General features: G+C 30.9%; 1 protein-coding gene across 5 annotated transcripts; it reads right to left on the bottom strand.

Moving 5' to 3' along the window:
- Positions 1-2,676: 2,676 nt before the first annotated feature.
- Positions 2,677-20,684, bottom strand: LOC130896949 (choline transporter-like protein 1). Of its 5 annotated transcripts, none has more exons than XM_057805373.1 (14): positions 20,344-20,684; positions 14,707-14,753; positions 12,923-13,045; positions 12,658-12,821; positions 11,881-11,961; positions 11,359-11,449; positions 8,535-8,598; positions 8,375-8,483; positions 8,068-8,308; positions 6,464-6,696; positions 5,301-5,557; positions 4,171-4,337; positions 3,438-3,530; positions 2,677-3,361 (listed from the first exon to the last, which is right to left on the bottom strand). In XM_057805373.1, the coding sequence occupies exons 2-14, from the start codon at positions 14,746-14,748 to the stop codon at positions 3,158-3,160; spliced, it is 1,869 nt and encodes a 622-aa protein (XP_057661356.1). In that variant the 5' UTR covers positions 14,749-14,753; positions 20,344-20,684; the 3' UTR covers positions 2,677-3,157. The 5 variants fall into 5 exon arrangements, with proteins under 5 accessions (XP_057661356.1, XP_057661358.1, XP_057661354.1 ...); XM_057805375.1 differs by having other exon boundaries at positions 14,707-14,750; positions 20,344-20,429; XM_057805371.1 differs by lacking the exon at positions 20,344-20,684 and adding an exon at positions 15,761-15,879.
- Between the last annotated feature and the right edge of the window lie 1,052 nt (positions 20,685-21,736).

The following is a 21,736-nucleotide window of genomic DNA, read 5'->3' on the forward strand; positions in this document are numbered from 1 at the left end:
ATTATTTGATTTTACACCAATAGAATTACGAGACGTAGCCCCTTCCACGATAAATAATTTACCTTTTCACAGAGGTAAATTATTATTCATATTCATTTCAAGGTTAGATGACTTCAAGAAATTTCATTACTGTAGATTTCTATGTTTTGTCCATATTTCATGAATACATTCACTTTTCCTAGAAACTCATTACATTGAATGTAAATAATATCTTAAAATTGAAATAACCTCACATGACCGAATAAAGCATCGTCCAGTCAGATGTCAAAATGAAACTGTTATTCAGAGACCTAACCAATACAGAAAATTACCAAAAATCGTTTAAGAAAATGAGTGCGAGAAAAACGTTAATCTAATATCAAAATAGAGAAAAATCATTGTAAAAATCATATTTAATACGTTTATGGAAAATGGGTAACTGATTAATTTATTGCACAGTCGGGTTTAAGAATAAACTATAGGTGAAGATAGTATTGATGACCCTTAAGTAATTATGTAGATTAAAATGAAGTTTTTTATATTTTCAAATAAGTTATTTACACCTTTTAAATTAGAAAATAATTTTGGTGATAACCGATCCGTTCTAAAATGATGAAGATTATTTTTTAACTATGTCCGCACGTCTGTGGCTTCTCTATTTCCTTTCTTCTCAAACCCGCAAAGGGCAAACTTAAAAATAAAACTCATTCACTACGCCTCTAAAATCGTAAACCGTGTTGCCACATGTGGCTCGAACACAACAGTTCTGGCACTTTTTGTAAGTTGACATGTGCAGCCCCAAATAATAATGATGATCTATTCACGCTTCGGTATAGGAAGGTCAGGATCATCACGAACCGCAATATACGCAATAAGCAATACAAAGGTGAACTTTCTTTAAAATAACAAGGTTGTGGCAACATTGCTTGTAGTATTCGACTGTAGTCATCTCAGTTTTTAAGGGAAATAAAAACTAGAAATTCTGTTTCATGGAAATTTCATATATAATAGAAATAAATAACATTTGTGCATAACATCTATAGAATAAAAACAAAATATTATATAACTTATCTCTAGCTGTGGTTAATATATATTTTGTGCTACAGAATGTTTGTTAAATAGTAGATACTAAATCTTCAGGAATAATGGTGATGACTCACGTTATTCCAGTGGCGTATGTAAATTTGATATAATGAATAGAAGGTCATTTATTGAATTGATATTGTATTTATATTAATATTGATAAATTATTTATGTTCAACGTGTATTTAGTAAATATAACAAGGACACAGTTTAAAAAAATATGTTATCGACGAAATATGGTTCTTCGAGATTATAATTGTGAATTACATCCCTCCTTATCGATGTGAGTCGAATCTTAATGAGGTGATATGAATCAAATGGCGTGAATAAACGAGGAATAAACGAGGGGAAGGATGTGTTAGGTAAAGAAAAAGCAAATGCCAAAGTCTTGGAAAAATTACATTGAACTTACTATGAACGAAGAAGACAACATGTGGGATCAAGTTAGTATAATGGACGTTTCGATTCGAATATCATGTTATAAATGGGAAGGAAGGAAGTAAATTCTGAATCCTGATACATCTCTACCTGCTCAGGAGTAAGGCTTGCTGGAGTTGAGTCATTTCGTGGCTTCCTTTTTCTACAGCTGTTCCAGCTCTTGCCTATCCTGTGTCTTTTGTTTTATTTCTTGCGTGTTATTCCTCGTTTTGCCTCTGTCCAGCTTCTTCTCAGTCTTCCTTTCTTGTTTTTGTAAGAATATATATGTTTATCCCATTATCCTTACGTGGCTGAGATATTTTAGTTTTTTTCCTGGATTTTGTTTCGAATTGGTTTCAAATTAAAATTTTCTCTCATAATGTTATTCTTTATTTTGTCGTATCTTGTTTAATTTCTCTTAGAAATTTCATTTATGTCTTCTCTATTTTGCTTTTTGATTCCTGATTATTTATTGTTAGAGTCTACCACCAAAAAAATTACATTCTGATTTCTCAAATAAAATTTTTAACCATCGAACTTTCCTTCAATTCAAAATTTTGTGGGTGGAAAATAATCATTCATAAGCACAAGAGGTTAGAAAATAATCGATTATTTTCGATTGCTCGGGCGGTATTCGTTACCATTATATAATAAAGAACTTTCTCTCCCCAAAAAATAAAGAAAACTGCTTCCAAACGCATTTCTGCTTGCTCAGCGGCATTAAAGATCAATTTGATTTGCTTATATCTAAACTTGGAAGCTATTCTGAAATGATTAACTGCGAGTTTAAGACGACTTTTTGAGAAGCTTCAAAAGTGGTTACTATAGCAACATATATGGTTGGGCCCACCGAAAAACTGTGATAAATTTCTTCTATTTCTTATTTCTTAGACCTTTTTTATATTAATGCTTAAAACTATAAAAAAACCTAATTTTAAAATAGAAGAGACCTAAAATCAAGAACATCTAGATGCATTAAAACTGTGATATTGGTAAAAACCACGTTGCCAAGTGTATAATCACTTATTTATTCGCGGTAAATATGATCAATTCGTTAATTTCTATTGGCTAATTTTATCAAATCAAAATAATACCGAAAAAATAATACTTTTTGGAACACAAATAAAAATTCTGGGAATCTTTTGAAAGATGGAGTAGATATTATTTTCTCTCCGTTATTGAGTGTATTTCGATAAATATTTAATCAATTCATCATTTATTTGAATTACAATTTAATCGTCATATTACATTTACATTGATATAAATAATATAATGATACGCTACTGAATGTTACGAGGACCTAGGAAATAGTCTCTTTGAATGATACATATCTCTCTCTACCTTACGGTTATTGCTATTTTCTATTCTTTTTTAATAACCCCCACACTAACGACAAAAGCAATGTTGTCATATTGAAATTCTTAAGGCAAAGACTTTTATATATTTTTGATAATAAATCCACGTTATTGTATCTTCAGTATCAACAGTAAGATGTTTTCATTAGAGAGGATAATTGTCCAGTATTTTGTAATGTGTAATTGATTAATCACAAATAAAATAAACTAGCATCAGTGTCGTTAACTAAAGTCAAATAAAGTCCTAGGTATTTAATATCTACTATTTTGAATCTAATTATATTGAAGTGCAATTATTATTCTTTTAAATCAGTCGTTGGAAGTTATCCCGAAAAATTTCTACTAACATCTTCACTTATGGAAGGTATAGTCGCTTCTACGGTGGACGATTTCTTTTTAGAATCTAACGCCCTTTTTGAATTTTCCACGAATTCCATTAAACCTCTTGACATAAAATACGGTCTGTTTTCGCCGTCGTTCTTCTCGCAGTCTTCACAGAAACACAAAAAAATTGTGTCTATCACCATCTTAAAAAAAAATAGTACAGTTGATTTGAGTCAAGTTCATTTTTTTTATTTCAATCATATTTTTCGAAATACTCACTTCATATACTGTCATAAAACAGTGTGAGACAAAATATGCAAATAAACCAGATAATGTAATTGGTACCCACATGTGCTGAAGACCTTCTTTATCCTAAAATATGATTAATTATTCAAATAATTCATCAAGAAATTGAATTATTAGAATAAAAATGTTGTATTATTGATAGGAAAATAAAATTTGGTTTATGATGAAGTTTTTAGTATGTACACAAATATTAGTAAATAATTTAGCGTGTAAGTGTTAGTGAATAGTTAGTGTATAAATAAATTATGTAAGATACACCGTGTGTATAAATTCAAGTCGACCGAGAAACTTCTAGAGATGTCCAGAAGTGCAATGCATCTACTATGCACAGCTGGAAAGTCAAAACGACTTACCAAACAATCCAATCTAATTATTTGGTATCAATAATGACATACTGAATGAGAGACGAATAATTTTTAAAGGTGTACAGATAATGTAGTTCTATCGATTTCAATCATATAAATAAATAGTGAAGTGAGTAGTTTTATTTTTCAAAAGTTTATATATTATGCTGTTTTTCTGCGGATGTTTATATCGAATTCAACTATAGCATTATAAAAAACTCATATTCTATTATAAAGTACAGTCCTGTTCTATGGTTTCGCTTCCGTGGTTCACGTGCGTACGAAATGACACGGGCGTGCTTTTGTTTCTATCTTGTCTACTTAAAATAAATAAACAGGAATTTCACAAAAACATGACCTACTTGAAGTATTTTGATTCCTATTAGAACAGTTGCTATGACCACTACAACTTTTCCCAAAAATAATACGAAATCACCAACAGAATTGATTGCTGCCACTCGCAATATATTTGCAGTAAGGAGCTTATAGGCTTGCTGTCCTGCTTTACAAAAAGGAAGTCCAAAAATAGCTGAAAGTAATTTATTTTTAAAATATTCCAATTGAAAAATGTTTAAAATAAAATCATTAACTCATATAATTACTTTAAATGAAATTTTTACCTATAAAATAGGATACACTTGAAGTTTAGCGTCAAAATATTTTGCTGAAATTTGCCTCATAAATTATGACTAGCGTGATGTAGAAAGTTAGTGTAGGTCAGTGTCCGAATTCCAAGCAAATAAATTTAACACAGAATTATACAAAACGGAGATAATATTTCATTTAATTGAGAGATTTAAGGTAAGTAAACGAATAATTATTGTAGAATTATACCAAAATATTTCATCTAAACTTATATTCATTCATATTCAAAATAACTTTACCTCCAAATACTTATTTTGATTAAGGTGGTCATAATTTTGGGACCAAAGCTGAAGTTTGCTACAAAAAGTAATTTATATTGTAAAGCAGAGTTTGTAATCAAACCCAAACAGAATATAATACCAATTTATGAGTATATTGTTCATGAAACTACACCGACGCATATATTTTTCACGATGTAATGCATTTCAAACATCACACTCTCTGTTAGTTGAGAGATTATTTTTTTATATACCTTTTAAAACGATCTTAGCTATGTATAATAAATGAATATTTTCATATGAAAATTTGAATCAAACTTTTAAAGCGGGACATTTAGCTGTCCCCACGGGCATCTTGTACACGCCCAGACATGACAGCTAAATCGGTATTCTGAATTTTTGTTCAAATCTAAGTGTTCTTAGATATTTATACTGAACTGTTTATTTAATACCACTCACGAATTATAAAGCAACGCAATGAATTTGTTTCAACAACCAAACGAATCAACCACGAACAATTAGGTTAGGATTTAGGATAAGGTGTCAAATAATTTACTATTTCAAGAAATTGAACGCGATTCGTGATTTATTGAATAAATTATAGATAAGCTAAATAAATATGTACTTACCAACTTCAATGTAAGCATTTCTAGTTAAATATTTCAGTATCTTTTCGAAACAATACAAACAACAGTGACAGCACTTTAATAAACAGTCGACGATTTTTCCCTCCCTATTTCGCAAAAACTTTTCAAGTAACTTCATCAACATTCTGATAAATTGTACAGTTGCAATAAGACATGAACCTAAAGCTACAGATCCTAAATGGAACCTTATCAAATTTCCAGTACTCTGTATAACAGGTGTACCCAAAGAAGATTTGTCTCTAGAAAGTAAAAATTAATTTGTTACTTTATTTTTTGTTGAATAGGAGTGTATAGTGATAATTTGGTTCGTATTCAGAATAAAAAAATAAGAATTGTAATTAAAATATAGTAAAATAAAGTTACAATAATATATTTACTAATATTATAATGGGGTTTTCATGATTAATTGCCTCTTCATTTTAAAATTGTTATAGATATATGTATAGACAATAACATGACCTCTATCATGTGAAATTTGGTCGCTTTGCGAAGCTCTTTTCAGGGAAGACCCACCACTCTTCTTACACCTACTCCATTTCTGCCTATCCAAAGCTAATTGTTTCTAGTTTTTCACCCTTAATCTTTCCAAATCCTTCTCTACCACTGTCTTTCTCTTTCTTTTCCTCAGCTTCCAGTCCAGCTCCCCATATGTGTCCCAACCGTCTTACTCTTGCTTTTCCAGCAGTGTCAAATCCAGATTATGCGATGGCCATGCACCATAATCAATCCAAAGATCAAATCTATACGGAGGCGATATTTCAATGCTTCAGCAGAAAAAACTCATTCCAAAAGAATAGGCCCCACAATTTTATTGTACACAATGCCAAACTAAGCAGAAAATTAAAAATACACTCCGAAAATGATTGTTTTTTTAGCTGATAATGAATGTACGCGTTATTTCATGGACGCACTGTATATTAACTCGACCTAACTAATATTAATATTCGGAAACTTTGGAGCATTCTGTCTAACAAAGGTATTTATAAAAAATAATCAATTTACAGTAAAAATAATAGAATAATATTAACAATTTCCATTGATTTTTGTCAACTGGTAACTATTGACATAACAAGAAGAAATATCATCATCAAATAAATTGGTTGCGTTAAGCAAACAAACAAAATTATAGTGAAAACAATGTTTACCGTTTGAAGTACCAAATGCTGACAGCTCCGGCTATAATCATATGCTGACAACCAATTATGAACTGCACCATCCATAACATCGCGATAAAGTTGTACCATCTTGTAAATTTCATCCAAGCGTCTTTTTCGTAGAAAAAAACGTTAAGACGATACTCACTTAATGTACCAGAACTTTCTATTAAAAGAGAAAATATGAACCATAGTGCAACGACTGTGCCTAATGAGAGGAAAGTCTGAAATGAAAATTGCTATTTATATAAAAATTAATCCAACCAATAAATCATCTCTAATTCAAAACATATTTTTTTTTCACACCTTTAGTGGAGTAGAATACTACCTGAGAACCGAAACTATTGGATATCCGTTCACGTTTTCATTTGCGTCATCCCTGCTACCAAACCCATCTTCATACTAATTCATGCTTTTTTTTTCATATAAACCCGTATTTTGGTTATGATCAAAAATGTGTCAGAAAAAGAACCATTTGAAATATCCTTCTTTCGTTCGAGAACAAAGAAAAAAATCAAAAGCAGGATGGAAGCAAACACCATTCTGCTAATTACGTCCTTTCTGGTCATGACAAAATAGTTGGTTTTTCTTCATATAAATATAACGAGTTTCTCTCAAAACTTGTTCGCAAAATGGTTCCCTAGGCCGGCCCTGTCCATCTACCGAAATTGTAAAAATTCGGCGAATTCGCGCGGCGTTTTTCGGGCGGCGTCTTTCACTCGTTAAATGTTTTTTTGTATATAATTATGTTTTTATTTCTTCTAAATAACTTCTAAGGATGTTTATTTATTTCTTTTCTTTCTTTTTGTTCTAGAACTTCGTAGAATTTTATTTAGGTGTATAAATGATTTGTTTATACGCAGTTTGTTTTTAAGAAAAAGTCGTGGTGAAAAGGACGAATAAGTAAAAATAAATTATTTAAGTAAATTATTATAAGTGGAAAACGTTACAGAAGTTTTTTTCTCATTGATATCCACTTTTTTGAAAAAGAAATCTAGACTAAAGGTTGTAGTTGTAGTTCTCTGCCATGCTTAGTATCTTAAGTGACTTCATGACATTCCAAGAAATTCCTCAGACGTTTTAGTTGATATGGTTAAGAATTTTTCGGGTTGTCATAGGTCTGAAATATTTCTCCAGTAAGACTGATCTATCCGCCATCCATTAGTTCGTTGTTGATTTGATATCACATGAAATTTTGTCCAAAATATTGAATCCTTGCTACTTTTTGGCAAAGCTGCCCGCTTCTTTTTGCTGGGTATACCCCGGTAGCCTCACTAGGGTTACTTATTGTAAAAGTGCTTTTGAATGAAAAATTCCCATTCCAGCTCCTTGCGGAATATCTTTATTGACTCATGGTTGGCGGTCATTGATTAATTTGTTTCGGGTTGTATGTTTAGCATCGCCTTAAACCAGTGTAATATGCCAACTCAATTACTTCATGGAGATAAAACCTCAGAGCTCGGTAAACCTCAGGGAATAATGAGGCCGGACTGATTCTTTTACTAAATGAATGATTAAAGAAAATGAAGATGAATAAACTAACTTTAGATTGGTATTTTACCGATTATTGAATGTATTTTCAAGTTATTACTCACAAGAATCGGTTGGAATAATAAAATGGGCATAGCGGCAATCGCTTTTCCAGATTCCTCGAATAACTGAACAACCAATTCGATTCTTTTTCTCATTACAAAAATAATAAGACTTATAATAACTGTAGCTATTGTCGTCAAAATGGCGAATACCAAGTAAGTATTGGTTTTTCTTGCGTCAACATCAGGTACAAGGTTATCGGGTATATCGTCCATATAGTTCTTGGAATGTTTCCATAATATCCTGAAAAAATAGAGAAAAGTGTACCACAAAGATCCGTATTGAAGCCCTTGTAGAACGCTTACACACCATAAAACAACTGTTGCTATTACACATGCTGATAATGATCCCATCAGAACTATCCAAACAACAAATCCCACAAGGAATCTGAATAGTGCCAGAAGTAAACATGATAATACTAAAAATACGTTTTTTTAAATATAAACCGCGATAATTTTTATAAGTTTACCTAGAGCAATAAGGCAAAGGTAACAAATTTCAGTCCAACATATTTGAAAGTCTTCTGATACTTCCTGAAAATATAATTTCAATTTTAAATATAATTTATAACTCTAGCTGTTATAGGTTTCGGAAAAGCTACAGTATTGATATGTAAATAAATGAAAATGGGGTCAAGTCCGTCACTTTTTAAGTTTTCCCGCCGCTTAAGTGAAACGGCAACACTGTTTTTGTCAACAGGCGTTTGTTATTTGACTCCTGTCTAAATTTGAACTCTGTTTCATTGGTTTTGACAGCAGACTATATACTACAACATCACGAATAACCCATATAAATACTGTAGGAACTATTCGACATCAATTTTAATTCTGGAAATATGGTTTATTAACTTTCATTTCAAGCACAAAATATGGCTAGAGTTATCTCACACAGCTCAATGTTTTCAATTTTGTATTATATCTCCGACTGGAGACTTTGGAATTTGAGTTTCTCGAGGACCAACAGCGATCCTGGTTATTCTGTAACCGTGGTCTAGCAGCTGCAAATTAGCAAAAATAAAAAATGTTAACGTTCACACACGCTTTATGATGACCAGTATTCTGTCCCATACTATTCCTTTTGCGTTCATAATTTATCCATTCAGCTGTTTTTTGACCAAGTATTTAATGATTACTTACTACATTATGTACTATACTAATCATTGTACATGTCCGTAGCTCAGATATTTTCTGGACAAAGCTTCATGAATACAAACATCCTGTACAATATTACTCCCTTAACGTTCATATTTGATGTAATTTTTTTGGCCAAAAACCCCATGGTAACCTACATTATGTCTCATACTACTACTTTTACGTTCATAGTTGATCTGGTCAGCTATTTTGTGGCTAAAAACCCCATAATGATCTACATTATGTCTTGAACTACTACTTTTATGTCCATAGTTGATCTGGTCAGCTATTTTGTGGCTAAAAACCCCATGATGATCTACATTATGTCTCATACTACTACTTTTATGTCCATAGTTGATCTGGTCAGCTATTTTGTGGCTAAAAACCCCATGGTAACCTACATTATGTCTCATACTACTACTTTTACGTTCATAGTTGATCTGGTCAGCTATTTTGTGGCTAAAAACCCCATAATGATCTACATTATGTCTCGAACTACTACGTTTATGTCCATAGTTGATCTGGTCAGCTATTTTGTGGCTAAAAACCCCATGATGATCTACATTATGTCTCATACTACTACTTTTATGTCCATAGTTGATCTGGTCAGCTATTTTGTGACTAAAAACCCCATGATGACCTACATTATGTCTCATACTACTACTTTTATGTCCATAGTTGATCTGGTCAGCTATTTTGTGACTAAAAACCCCATGATGACCTACATTATGTCTTGAACTACTACTTTTATGTCCATAGTTGATCTGGTCAGCTATTTTGTGGCTAAAAACCCCATGGTAACCTACATTATGTCTCATACTACTACTTTTACGGTCATAGTTTATCTGGTCAGCTATTTTGTGACTAAAAACCCCATGATGATCTACATTATGTCTCATACTACTACTTTTATGTCCATAGTTGATCTGGTCAGCTATTTTGTGACTAAAAACCCCATGATGATCTACATTATGTCTTGAACTACTACTTTTATGTCCATAGTTGATCTGGTCAGCTATTTTGTGGCTAAAAACCCCATGATGATCTACATTATGTCTCATACTACTACTTTTATGTCCATAGTTGATCTGGTCAGCTATTTTGTGGCTAAAAACCCCATGGTAACCTACATTATGTCTCATACTACTACTTTTACGTTCATAGTTGATCTGGTCAGCTATTTTGTGGCTAAAAACCCCATAATGATCTACATTATGTCTTGAACTACTACTTTTATGTCCATAGTTGATCTGGTCAGCTATTTTGTGGCTAAAAACCCCATAATGATCTACATTATGTCTTGAACTACTACTTTTATGTCCATAGTTGATCTGGTCAGCTATTTTGTGGCTAAAAACCCCATGATGATCTGCATTATGTCTTGAACTACTACTTTTATGTCCATAGTTGATCTGGTCAGCTATTTTGTGGCTAAAAACCCCATGATGATCTACATTATGTCTTGAACTACTACTTTTACGGTCATAGTTTATCTGGTCAGCTATTTTGTGACTAAAAACCCCATGATGATCTGCATTATGTCTTGAACTACTACTTTTATGTCCATAGTTGATCTGGTCAGCTATTTTGTGGCTAAAAACCCCATGATGATCTACATTATGCCTTGAACTACTACTTTTACGGTCATAGTTTATCTGGTCAGCTATTTTGTGACTAAAAACCCCATGATGACCTACATTATGTCTTGAACTACTACTTTTATGTCCATAGTTGATCTGGTCAGCTATTTTGTGGCTAAAAACCCCATGATGATCTACATTATGCCTTGAACTACTACTTTTACGGTCATAGTTTATCTGGTCAGCTATTTTGTGACTAAAAACCCCATGATGATCTACATTATGTCTCATACTACTACTTTTATGTCCATAGTTGATCTGGTCAGCTATTTTGTGACTAAAAACCCCATGATGACCAACATTCTGTCTCATACTTCTACTTTTACGTCTATACGTCCACAGATTTGATTACTTATTAAAAACCACAACAAAACCGTCTTTTTGTTTAATTCCAGATTGCTAAGTTTGTTGTCCTAGTAACAGTTTCCAATTTGATTTTACTTGCAGTAAATAAAAATCTTGCAGGTATGAATTTATATATGAATTTCTAGTACCAGATTTGGAACCTTTTGTGTATACTTACAGTGAAAAAATTACTAAGTCCAGTCCTGGAAAATACTTTATTAACAACAGCTTCGCTTTGATTCGGCATACATCTATTGAAGAATTTTCTGCTAAAATACAAATGAAATTTTTGTTTACATCCTGCGAATGAAAACAATTCGTTTATAACAAAAATAGAAACAATCTCATATGGAAGAAATAAACCAAATAACGAACAAAGCTTTTTAAGAAAAATTTGGTTACAAGTAGTAAGAAATGATTTAGGAATTTGATTATGTAAATTTTATCACCCCTCGTGAATAATAGATTAAGAAATAGATAAAAACAGAAATAAATATAACTAATTGCGTATAAAGTAGTTTATGATTGCAAATAGGAAAGTCTAGGATTTTTTTCCAAGTATACAGGTCCGTACTAGGATCATCTGTATTTAAATTATTGATGGTGCTAAACGGAATTATAACAAATTGTCATCCGTATGAGTCATAACTAGTAATAAAATCAATTGTCAATAATTGTTCCTTCAGATCAATATACTTACTATCCTGGATATTGGTTACAGTCTGAAGTACAAATTCTATTCATCCCTTTGGACGATTGTTGTTGTAAAACTATGTGATACCTAAAATAATTTTTTAAAGAGTAAATTTCATTTGAAAGATTTTCTTATACACTTATTCATAAAAATTTGCTTCATCAATGAACCACAATCTTTAATATCTTGATGTACGTAGAAGCAATAGCAATCCAGTGATTTCCATAACATGGAAGGGTCCAGGATTGCGAACAGATTAAGTAAGAGGGTTCGCACTTTCTTATACCGACTTAGTACGTGTCGATTTTTCAAAAGCATGTAATAACTTTTGCTCATCAGGGGTTATTTGTATTAAAAATAATTGTTGGTAATTGTGCGATTGTGGCAATGAAACCGCAACCGCATATTGTCGAAATATAACTATTATATACGCGTATAAAGATACCCGAATTTGATCAATTCCTCAAATTAATTAATCGAGCATTTAAAACGTATTTAAAAAAGTACATTTTGGAGTTTAATTACCACAATCCCATAACAATCACGTTCATAAACTAGTTGACAAGGTTTTAATTCCAAATTTTGTATAATATATCAAAGGTTTAAAAGTTTTTAACGATCGTGTCATTTTAGGAATGAAATTGTTAATCAATAATTAGAGTTGGCTTGTTAGAATAACTTGTAGGAAATTTCGTCAAATGTACCGAGTGGCGACATCTATCATGACAAGTTTCAAGGTAATTTTTTTATAGAAATAGAAAAAATTCCAAAAGAAATACTCACGGTTCATTAACTTTATCAGTTCCCAAACACTGTGGTGATTTTTTACCATCGTTTTGATTTTTGAGATTTTTGTTATCTCTTCCACAAATATTTCCGCAATTGTCATATCCATTTATTACTCTATAGATGTCGCCATAAAAGAAACAATAGCTTAGAGAGCAAATCTAAAATTTCATAAAATCATTCAAATAGTTTGAAACACACGAGGACATGAAACACTACTTTTCATCACACCTCGTATAAGAGATCCAATATTTAAACTTACCAAAGCCGTTAAAAAAATTAAAAAAACTATCAAAAAGAAAACATCTGTAGACGATCGATTTTTGATTTGAAAATTTTCGGTTTCTTCCGATTCCGATTTTTTCAAATTTTCGCTTGGATTTACCTAAAAAAATAGTTTAAATTAAGAGTAATCAAGTCAACTCTGATAAACAATTAACAATTATCAAATTTTTCATTATAAATTGATGATATTTACATAATTTTTTTATCAAGAAAAGGATACGTCTCCTTAAAGATGAAGATATCGTTTTTTTATTTTAACGAGTGATTTTTTTGCTGGCAACACTGTTCACGCGTCAAACGTGTCATGTGTCATTGTCAAACTTGTTCTGTTTGGTCTATAATTTAACCACGAATCGATTTACGAACGAACAACGCTTGCAAATTATTGAATTTCACCATCGAAATTCATGCAATTCTTCTAATTTATAGGTAGTTTGGCCGGTCTACTGGGGAACTATTCCGAAGCTAAATTTCGGACCCAGTTTACACTATTGGACATTAAACCACTAACACGCAAACGTACAGTGAGGACCGAAGAAAATATTGCGGTTGTATCCGTCAGTGTTACTGATGACCGTGAAAATTTTGCGAAAGGATTTGGGTCTAAAACCTTATAAGAATTGAATCCACACGGTCTCCCACAACGTCTAATATTTGATGAATGGGCGCTGACAAAATTGGACTTTTTTATCGAAAAATTGGGTTCGGCGACAAACCTCACTTCTGGTTAAATGGATACGTCAACAACTAAAATTGCCGCATCTGGAGTGAAGACCAGCCAGAAGCATAGCAAGTCACTGTTTGGTGTGGGTTATGGTCCGGTGGCATCATCTTCAAAAGCGACGATGGCCGGAACGTTACGAACGATGGAACGATGGAAGAATTGGACCTTACGTATGGGCTATCTAAAGCGCAGCCGCGGCCAATATTTGCCTTCAAAATTCAAAAATTAAATTATACTGATCGTTCTATCTATTCCAATAAAGATTTCATCAATTTTTTGTGGTTATTTTCAAAATAAAATCCTATACCTCTTAAAAAATCATTGATTATTATAAATATTTGGCTAGAATGGTTGCCAGATTCAGTTACCGTGAATTATTTAATTTGAGTTGTTTGTAAGAATATTTATGCAAATAATTGTACATTACAAGTTTGCAATATTTGAAAGTAATCAAATTTCCAATAACAAAAAGTTTATTTCGTAAAATTTTCAACAATTCTCATCATAATAATTTCCGATATTACTAAAAGCAGAACTTTTTATGAGAAACAACATTTTTTCGTAATAAAAAAGTTGCGTATATCCTGCAAACTCAAAAAACCTCTAATTAATAAATTTAATTAAATTGAAGAGAAAGAAATGTAGTTGCAACTGGATACAAACTGGACACAAAGCGTTGGTAGTTTTCGACCAAACAACTAACCACATCACGCAATTCTTTAGAGACAAACATCAAAGCTTCCAAACTAAAAGTCCTTTGAAATAATTAGATTTATAAGGGAATACTTTTTCGTATATTTTTCAACAGAAAATGTATAAACATTCCAGCGAATTATCCTTCCGGAAGGAGATAAAAATTAACAGTAAAATCATGAAGGGAAATCCATTAATTTCGGAAGGTGATAAAAATTATGATTTAGGCCAACTAATCACTTCAAATTGAAAGTAATAATTATTATTTTTTTAAACAATATAGTGTCCATAAAAGTAGATATTTGTAATACATTTTTATTCATACATTGTGTTAAAAAACTTACTTCGTCAGGTTGCACTCTATCGCTGCTAAATCCACCGCCCATATCTGCTAATAAAAGCAAAAAATTAGGTTTCTATAAAGTTCGATTTACATATATCATAAAGCACAATGAAAACATTCAGATCGTTATCAACATCTTTTACCTAACGAACTTTGTTTTAGCAATATTTTTGTGAATAATATCAGGGATTCGAAAACTTATCAAAATCAGGATATGGAGTTCCGTTCCTGCTAACTTTAATCAAATTACAATATTATTTACTATAAATTAATCATAACATTCATTAATGTGATAGCTAAAATATACAGTGAATAACTAAATTATGGATTAGAAATTAAAAACAAAAATTACGAAACAGTTTTTATTGTTTTAATTTTTATTTTATTTGTCGCTTAAAATATCTCGAACAAACAAATTCATAGTGTTGGAAATAATAGTGTATTCTACAACTTGTGTAACGTACTATACTTTTTCTACGCCCATTCATGCATGCTACTTAAGAAAACGTGTCCTCTTTTTAAAGAAATTGCATAATGTGCTGCCTACATTTAGGGGCATCACTCTTTCAATCCTAAATATATCTCGCTAATGCTAAAAGTTTTTATGTTTTTTAATTGACTAAATTCGTGTAAATAGAGTAAATAAAGTCTTACGTAAATAAAAATTTTATTATAATTTAATTAAACCAAGAAGTTTTCTTCTCAAAACGCACGTGTATGTTATGACATCCACGTTATTGTTAAATGTCATTTGCAAGGAATGTTGACAGTGCGATTTTTGACGTTTACAGACATGGGCGTAGAAAAATTATTTAATATGCGAGTAACCATTTCCCATACTTGGCTGCCAAGCCGGCGCAGTTCTATTGGGATGGGATCCACAAATTTCAAAAAAGATGGGAAAAGGTCATAGCTTCAGATGGACAATACTTTGAATAATACCATTGTACACGTTTTTCGTAAATAAACGTTCAAATTTTGAAAAAAAAAACCGCACGAATTAAGTTATAGACCCAATAATTCCGAATATATTGAAAACCAAAGAAATTGCTTACTTAGATATCTTAAAAATTCAATAATCACCACAACAGTTACACATAACCACTCTTTTTGATTATTTTTTTAATATAAAGAAACTCGACAGTATATTCACAAGTTAGAAAGCAAAACTGAATTTTTTATCACAATTTCTTTAAATAATACACATTTGAGGAAAAAGGAAATTGATAAAAAGAATGAATTTGAGATAAAACGAGTAGTCATTTTAACAATTGAAACAGAAATAGTTCGTGTAGTAGCAGTTTTTTAATACATACAAGTTTTGTTTGCAAACAGACTACTTTATTTGAGATTTAATCCATACAGGATTATAAAGCAATATATAGTTTATTTGTTAAAACATAACTCTCATTCGGGACTTATGACCAGGGCCGGATTAAGATTTATAAGGCCCGGGGCTAAAATAATGATTAAGGAATTGGAAAACCCGGAAAAATTCACAAAATAATATCAATACGTTAGATTTGTGGTATCAACACATCGAAAAATACAGAATGATTTCCAAATGATGGGAGCCTCTTGGACCTGGGGCCCGGGGCTATAGCCCCCCCCCAAGCCCCTAGCTTAATCCGGCCCTGCTTATGACCAAAAAAGTTTGTGCAATATTAAACCGAACATTTTTTTCGTGTCTACGATACCCATAGATGCTTAGTCACTTCATATCTTCTCGCTGACGGTTTTGGAAAGTACCTGGTGGTGCTATTTGTAAAACTTACCTGTACTGATTCACTTCCTTCAAAATAAACATTCTATTCGTTTTATATTGTAGTTTTACTGATGATAGGAAGAAAAATTTCCGAAAGTTTGGACTTAATATAGCTTAATATAGAGCTCTTAATTCCAATTCCATAGTTTTATTTATATATACATAAATCGCTACGGCTTCTCTACGCTACTGTTTCTCAACAGATAAACTTTGAATGTGTGTTAAATTCTGAGAAGAATAGTTTTATGTATATTTAGGATCCAGTTTATACCCAAAATCGAAAGAATGAACACGTGTTAAAACTTGATAAACTTGAAAACTATAACATACATTTAACAACATATATAACAGTTTAAAACAATTATAACTTTTAATAAAAAATATTTTGTATAATTTTCACAATATTTAAGCAATAAGGGTGGTTTAAAAAGTGTAATATTCATTATTACTACTCTGTTAAGATATTTTGAGTTTAAATATGAATTTTTTCTTTAAAATTTCACTTAATGGTGGATTTTCCATTGGTTAATTTGCTCAAAAAAAATCATAATTTTCACTCTGAAATATAAAGGAATACTTAACGTGTACTATGTAATATTTATTTTATTCATTTGAGTGATATTTGGTTTATAAAATGATTATAAAATAAGCTTAATTCCAATTTTTTATACAAATCGATGTTTTTCGAAAAAATTGCGAGGTAATATCCTATTTTTACCATTTGGTAACTGGACTGATACTATTATTGATAGAAACAAAACCCATACTAACAGTTCATTATTATTTTTAGTAATTCTAGAATTGGAAATTTTCCTAATTGCAACCTTTCAAATAATGAAATATTATTTATCATTAGCATCTTTAAACAGTTCCCCTTGTAATTATAGTAAATGGTCCGGAAATTAAAGCTATTCATATTTTCCATTTATTTTTATAATCAATTTAAACCTCGATATTTCCTTTTAACCTTCGAAAGTATTGATATATGTAGGGAAACTACCCTTTATAGAAAATACATATTTCATACAATCTATAGCAAACAATGGAGCAATGTCCTTTTAATGATGTCATACCTCGCACGAACAATCAACTAGATACTGAAATTACAGCAATTTGTTGCTTTCATAGGTATATATACAAAAATATAATTTTTTGAATATACATAGTTGTATCGACAGTTGGGCTTCAAGGATTTTAGGAGAAGATTATATCAAAATTTTTTTAATAAACAATCTTCGGACGTATAATTTCATTTTCTAAAAAAAAAATCCCTCCTTTTTGCTATTTTGCACTTTTACTTTTTCATTCTCAAAAATGTTAGCTATTTCTGTGGAACTTTATATTTGTTTTTTCTGGATTTTCAAGTGGATTTACAAACAAACAAAATCATCCCGATTTTCATACATCGATATGTCAAATACCCAAAAAAATGTTATAACAAAAAAATCTAATCAACCTAAAAAAGAACTTAACGCAAACACGTCCTTTGAAACAATTATTAAACATCTATTCAACTAAATAAATATCATGCAAAAATTAACGCAGAAAAAAGTAATAAAACTATAAAAAATTTTTGTAGATAATGTTTGAAATTTCAACCGAAAATTGAACGCGACGTTCGGAAACTGTGATCCAAATCTGGTTCTGGGTTAAGATCCATAATCAGCTGATATATAATCTACCTGACTTCATAGTTTCCGAAAAACCTAAGGTAGAGACTTCGTTTTCACTGTTGTGTTCATTTTTTTCATTTAGTTAAGTGATTGGTTAGGTTAGGTTAGGTTCTAAATATTCTTCTTTTTATAGTTTATACTCGAATTTATTGAAACATTTTGATTTTTATATAATTTGGCGTTTAAATAACTGTATAAATTAAAAGTGAATCTTGTTATTTAGCTAATATTGAAAATGATGAATATGTAAATTATTTTGTTTATAATTCAAGTAGAATATATTTTCGTTGATCGAAATAAGGTGTGATTATTCACTTTCTAGACACTGCATCGTCTTAGTAACCTTGAATAGAGTTCACACGTTCACGTTTTTAAAATATCAAGCTTTCAATTTAACGAAACGAATTAATCAGTCAAAATCTTCATCCTTACTACATGTAGTTATTCAATAAATTGTTTATTATTTGAATTATTCAATACATAGTAGCGGTATTGTGTATATGTCAAAAAACAATAACAAGTAGTATTCTCAATCTTTACCATTTCTTTTTAATAGTTTTAAGTTTATATCTCACTTAATTACCTAATAAATCATTTGGTAACGTTCAATTACATATTTAATTAGCTCTTGAATGATTTTACTTATACAGCACTAATTATTTTGATCTTGAACTGATGATTAATACTAATACAAATAAAATTATCAATAAAACATCAATTTCTTTCATTTGACAGTAGTCTTCATTCATAAATGTATCTTTAGCAACTCCATAATCCCACAGGAATTATTTGAAGATAATCCTGATTATCCTCGATTATCTAGATGCTGTATCTCCAGACAGATGGAGGAAAGATAAAAGAGATATTATTTAATGACCACTGAGATACCCATATATCAATTTTTTGGGTTTTTCGAAGAAGGTCTAAGAAGAAACCGGTAAATTTTGAAGAGCTGAAAGCACGAATAAGAAACTTTTTTGTTAATTTTACCATTTTGTAAATTTACTAATAAATAATTCAGTTTAGCTCACAAAATCACAAACTATACCACTCAATTTACTCATTTAAGAAACATACTTTAAGTAGAAGTGCGTAGATGTTGTATTTTGAAGGTTTCCGTAGTGAAGTGGCTTGAGTATGAGGCTTACATGAAGGAGGTCCAAGGTTCAAATCCCACTGATGCTACTTTTTTTTTACTATCATTTATTTACTACTAATTCCCCTGTTGTTTTGTTAACTAGCTCTAATCTTGATTAAAATGTTCAAAATCTTTATAAATATATAATATATTTTATACTTTTAAAAGTAAAAAGTCACATGTTATTGACGCAATTTTCACAATCGTTGAAAAAATGCTACTTTACACATTTGTTGCATAGAAAACTATTTTAATTTATTATACATTGAAAAAACTTGTCTTTCTTTGACATATTATTATATTTTAGGTAGTATGACATTGTGATTTATTTCAGTTTTATATTTGAATTTAAAATCTCCCTCCCCCTCCTACAAATCAAAAACTTGCTAATATAATTTAAGAAGCTTAAGTATTCTACATTCAACCATAAACGCAAACGGCGTAACTAGCGCCATCTACCTGATGTTTCTATAGTATCTCAAATCACAATTTCGTTGTACAAAACTTACAACAAAACAAAAATACTAAGATTTTATGTAATATTTCAAGGATTTTTATATTCAACTAATGAACACTTTACATAATATCTAAACAAATTAAATTTATAATCTGCCTTCCCCACTATAAATCAAAACCTTCCTAAATTTACTTTAAAATCAAGAGGTTAGTATTCTAGATTCAAGCATATACGCAAACGGCGTAGCCTGCGCCATCTACCTGATGTTTCTATAATATTCTCAAATCACAATTTCGTTGTAGAAAACTTACAACAAAAGAAAAAAAACTAAGATTTTAAGTAATTCTTCAAAGATTTTTATGGAAAAATAATTAACACTTCCCATAATATCTTGATCTTCCAGTTGTCTATAGAAGCCATTATATTTGTGTCAATTTTTTGTATGTTTCATTTATCGTTTTCGTAATTTAAAAATAAAAGTGTTATGTTTATGTTTGTTAAAAAATATTCATTTTCGCGTGGAAATAGTGCTTTATTTCAATTATTTATTGTGGCTAAAATAAAAAAATTTCTAATTCAATCAACACACTTACACACACCCTTACCTTTAGTAAAAAAACAGTACGATGAATACAAGTAATCAACTAGAAAATCCCATGTAGAACACAATGTCGACTGAAAGATATTTAAACGGCTAAACTACATGTCGTGGGTTGGTAATCACATTTTCGTCTTTTAAAATTTCCATCATTTTGTCAATTGAATAAAATCACATCTGTTTTCTAAGGTAGTTGGTAATGCAATGTATTTTCAACACTATGTTTGTATATACATAAACACTAGGGAAAATGATAGCGTCGGGTAAGGAAATACGAAGGGCGCTTGTATAAACAATATACACATTGTTATGGAAACGTGGTGTATGTATTAGGAAAAAAATTAATTCGAATGCGGCCAGTTTATTCATATTCATATTAACTACATAAATTAAACTTCATTCAGTTTTATTTAACAAATTTTATCTTTCCGGGTATAAAAGATGTAACGAGTGTTTACTATACGAGGAAAGTATGAAGGAAGAATGACTTTTCAATGAATAAGTTAATTCACTGCATAACAGTTTTTAATAAGAAGATACCTAAAAGTGAGACGATATATCAACAAAAACAAATAATAAGCTACAACTACAGAGAGACTTTGATAGTTTCTATCATGATGTAAAGACCACAAGGTGTGTTCTTGCGCAGCCGGTTAGCCACTGTCAATGAGAGGCCTTTCCCACTATCGGCCATATTGTTCTTCTGGCCAATAAATTCAATGCGGGAATTTGAATCTTTTCGTTTTAAGATTGTTATGAACGAAACGTTAAGCAGCGAATGTGATACAAAACGTGTTACTGTTTTTTCGATTTCTCTCTCACTATAAGAGTGACATCTTTACCACTTACCATGTCTTTCTCTACAATTTTTTTTCGATTCGTTGAGTAATTTGATATCTTTTATAGGAAATCTATGGAAGCTGATATCTTCACCTCTACAATTCGTATTGTATTTGTGCATAAGACATTTTAATTTCAATAACTATACACTCAATGTAAATAAATATAAGTCAGTCAGCTGGTGACAACCAATATGGCGGAAAGTGAGACTGCGCAGTAGAGGTCGTAAATTGGTCTTCGGTAAGAACACACCTTGTAGTCTTTACATCATGGTTTCTATTTGATGCTATGAAATTTTAGTTGTAAGTAAATACTGTTTAAAACAAACAATAAACTGAATTTGTGGAACTGAATTATGCGAATTTATCGCTTCTTTTTGTGTTTGTTGCATATACGAGGGCTGCTACTAAAGTTTTGAGATATGAAACACAATAAAGAAATAATCAATTATCAATAAATTTGGCACCGTGCGATTTTTTTTATATATACTTCGAAAAGGACCCGATTTGAGACAATGGAAGCGGTAAAGCAAAAAATGGCCCTCACCAAAGAAGATTTCC

The sequence above is a fragment of the Diorhabda carinulata genome, chromosome 8, assembly GCF_026250575.1.
Source record: "Diorhabda carinulata isolate Delta chromosome 8, icDioCari1.1, whole genome shotgun sequence".
NCBI lineage: Eukaryota > Metazoa > Arthropoda > Insecta > Coleoptera > Chrysomelidae > Diorhabda > Diorhabda carinulata.

What these genes read in the sequence shown, in the direction of transcription:
- LOC130896949 (XM_057805373.1), bottom strand. Translation starts at nt 14,748, where the DNA reads ATGGGCGGTGGATTTAGCAGCGATAGAGTGCAACCTGACGAA. An exon ending in ATAGAGTGCAACCTGACGAA is followed by an intron (nt 13,046 to 14,706) that starts GTAAGTTTTTTA and finishes CTATTTTTTTAG; the next exon opens with GTAAATCCAAGCGAAAATTT. An exon ending in TAATTTTTTTAACGGCTTTG is followed by an intron (nt 12,822 to 12,922) that starts GTAAGTTTAAAT and finishes ATGAAATTTTAG; the next exon opens with ATTTGCTCTCTAAGCTATTG.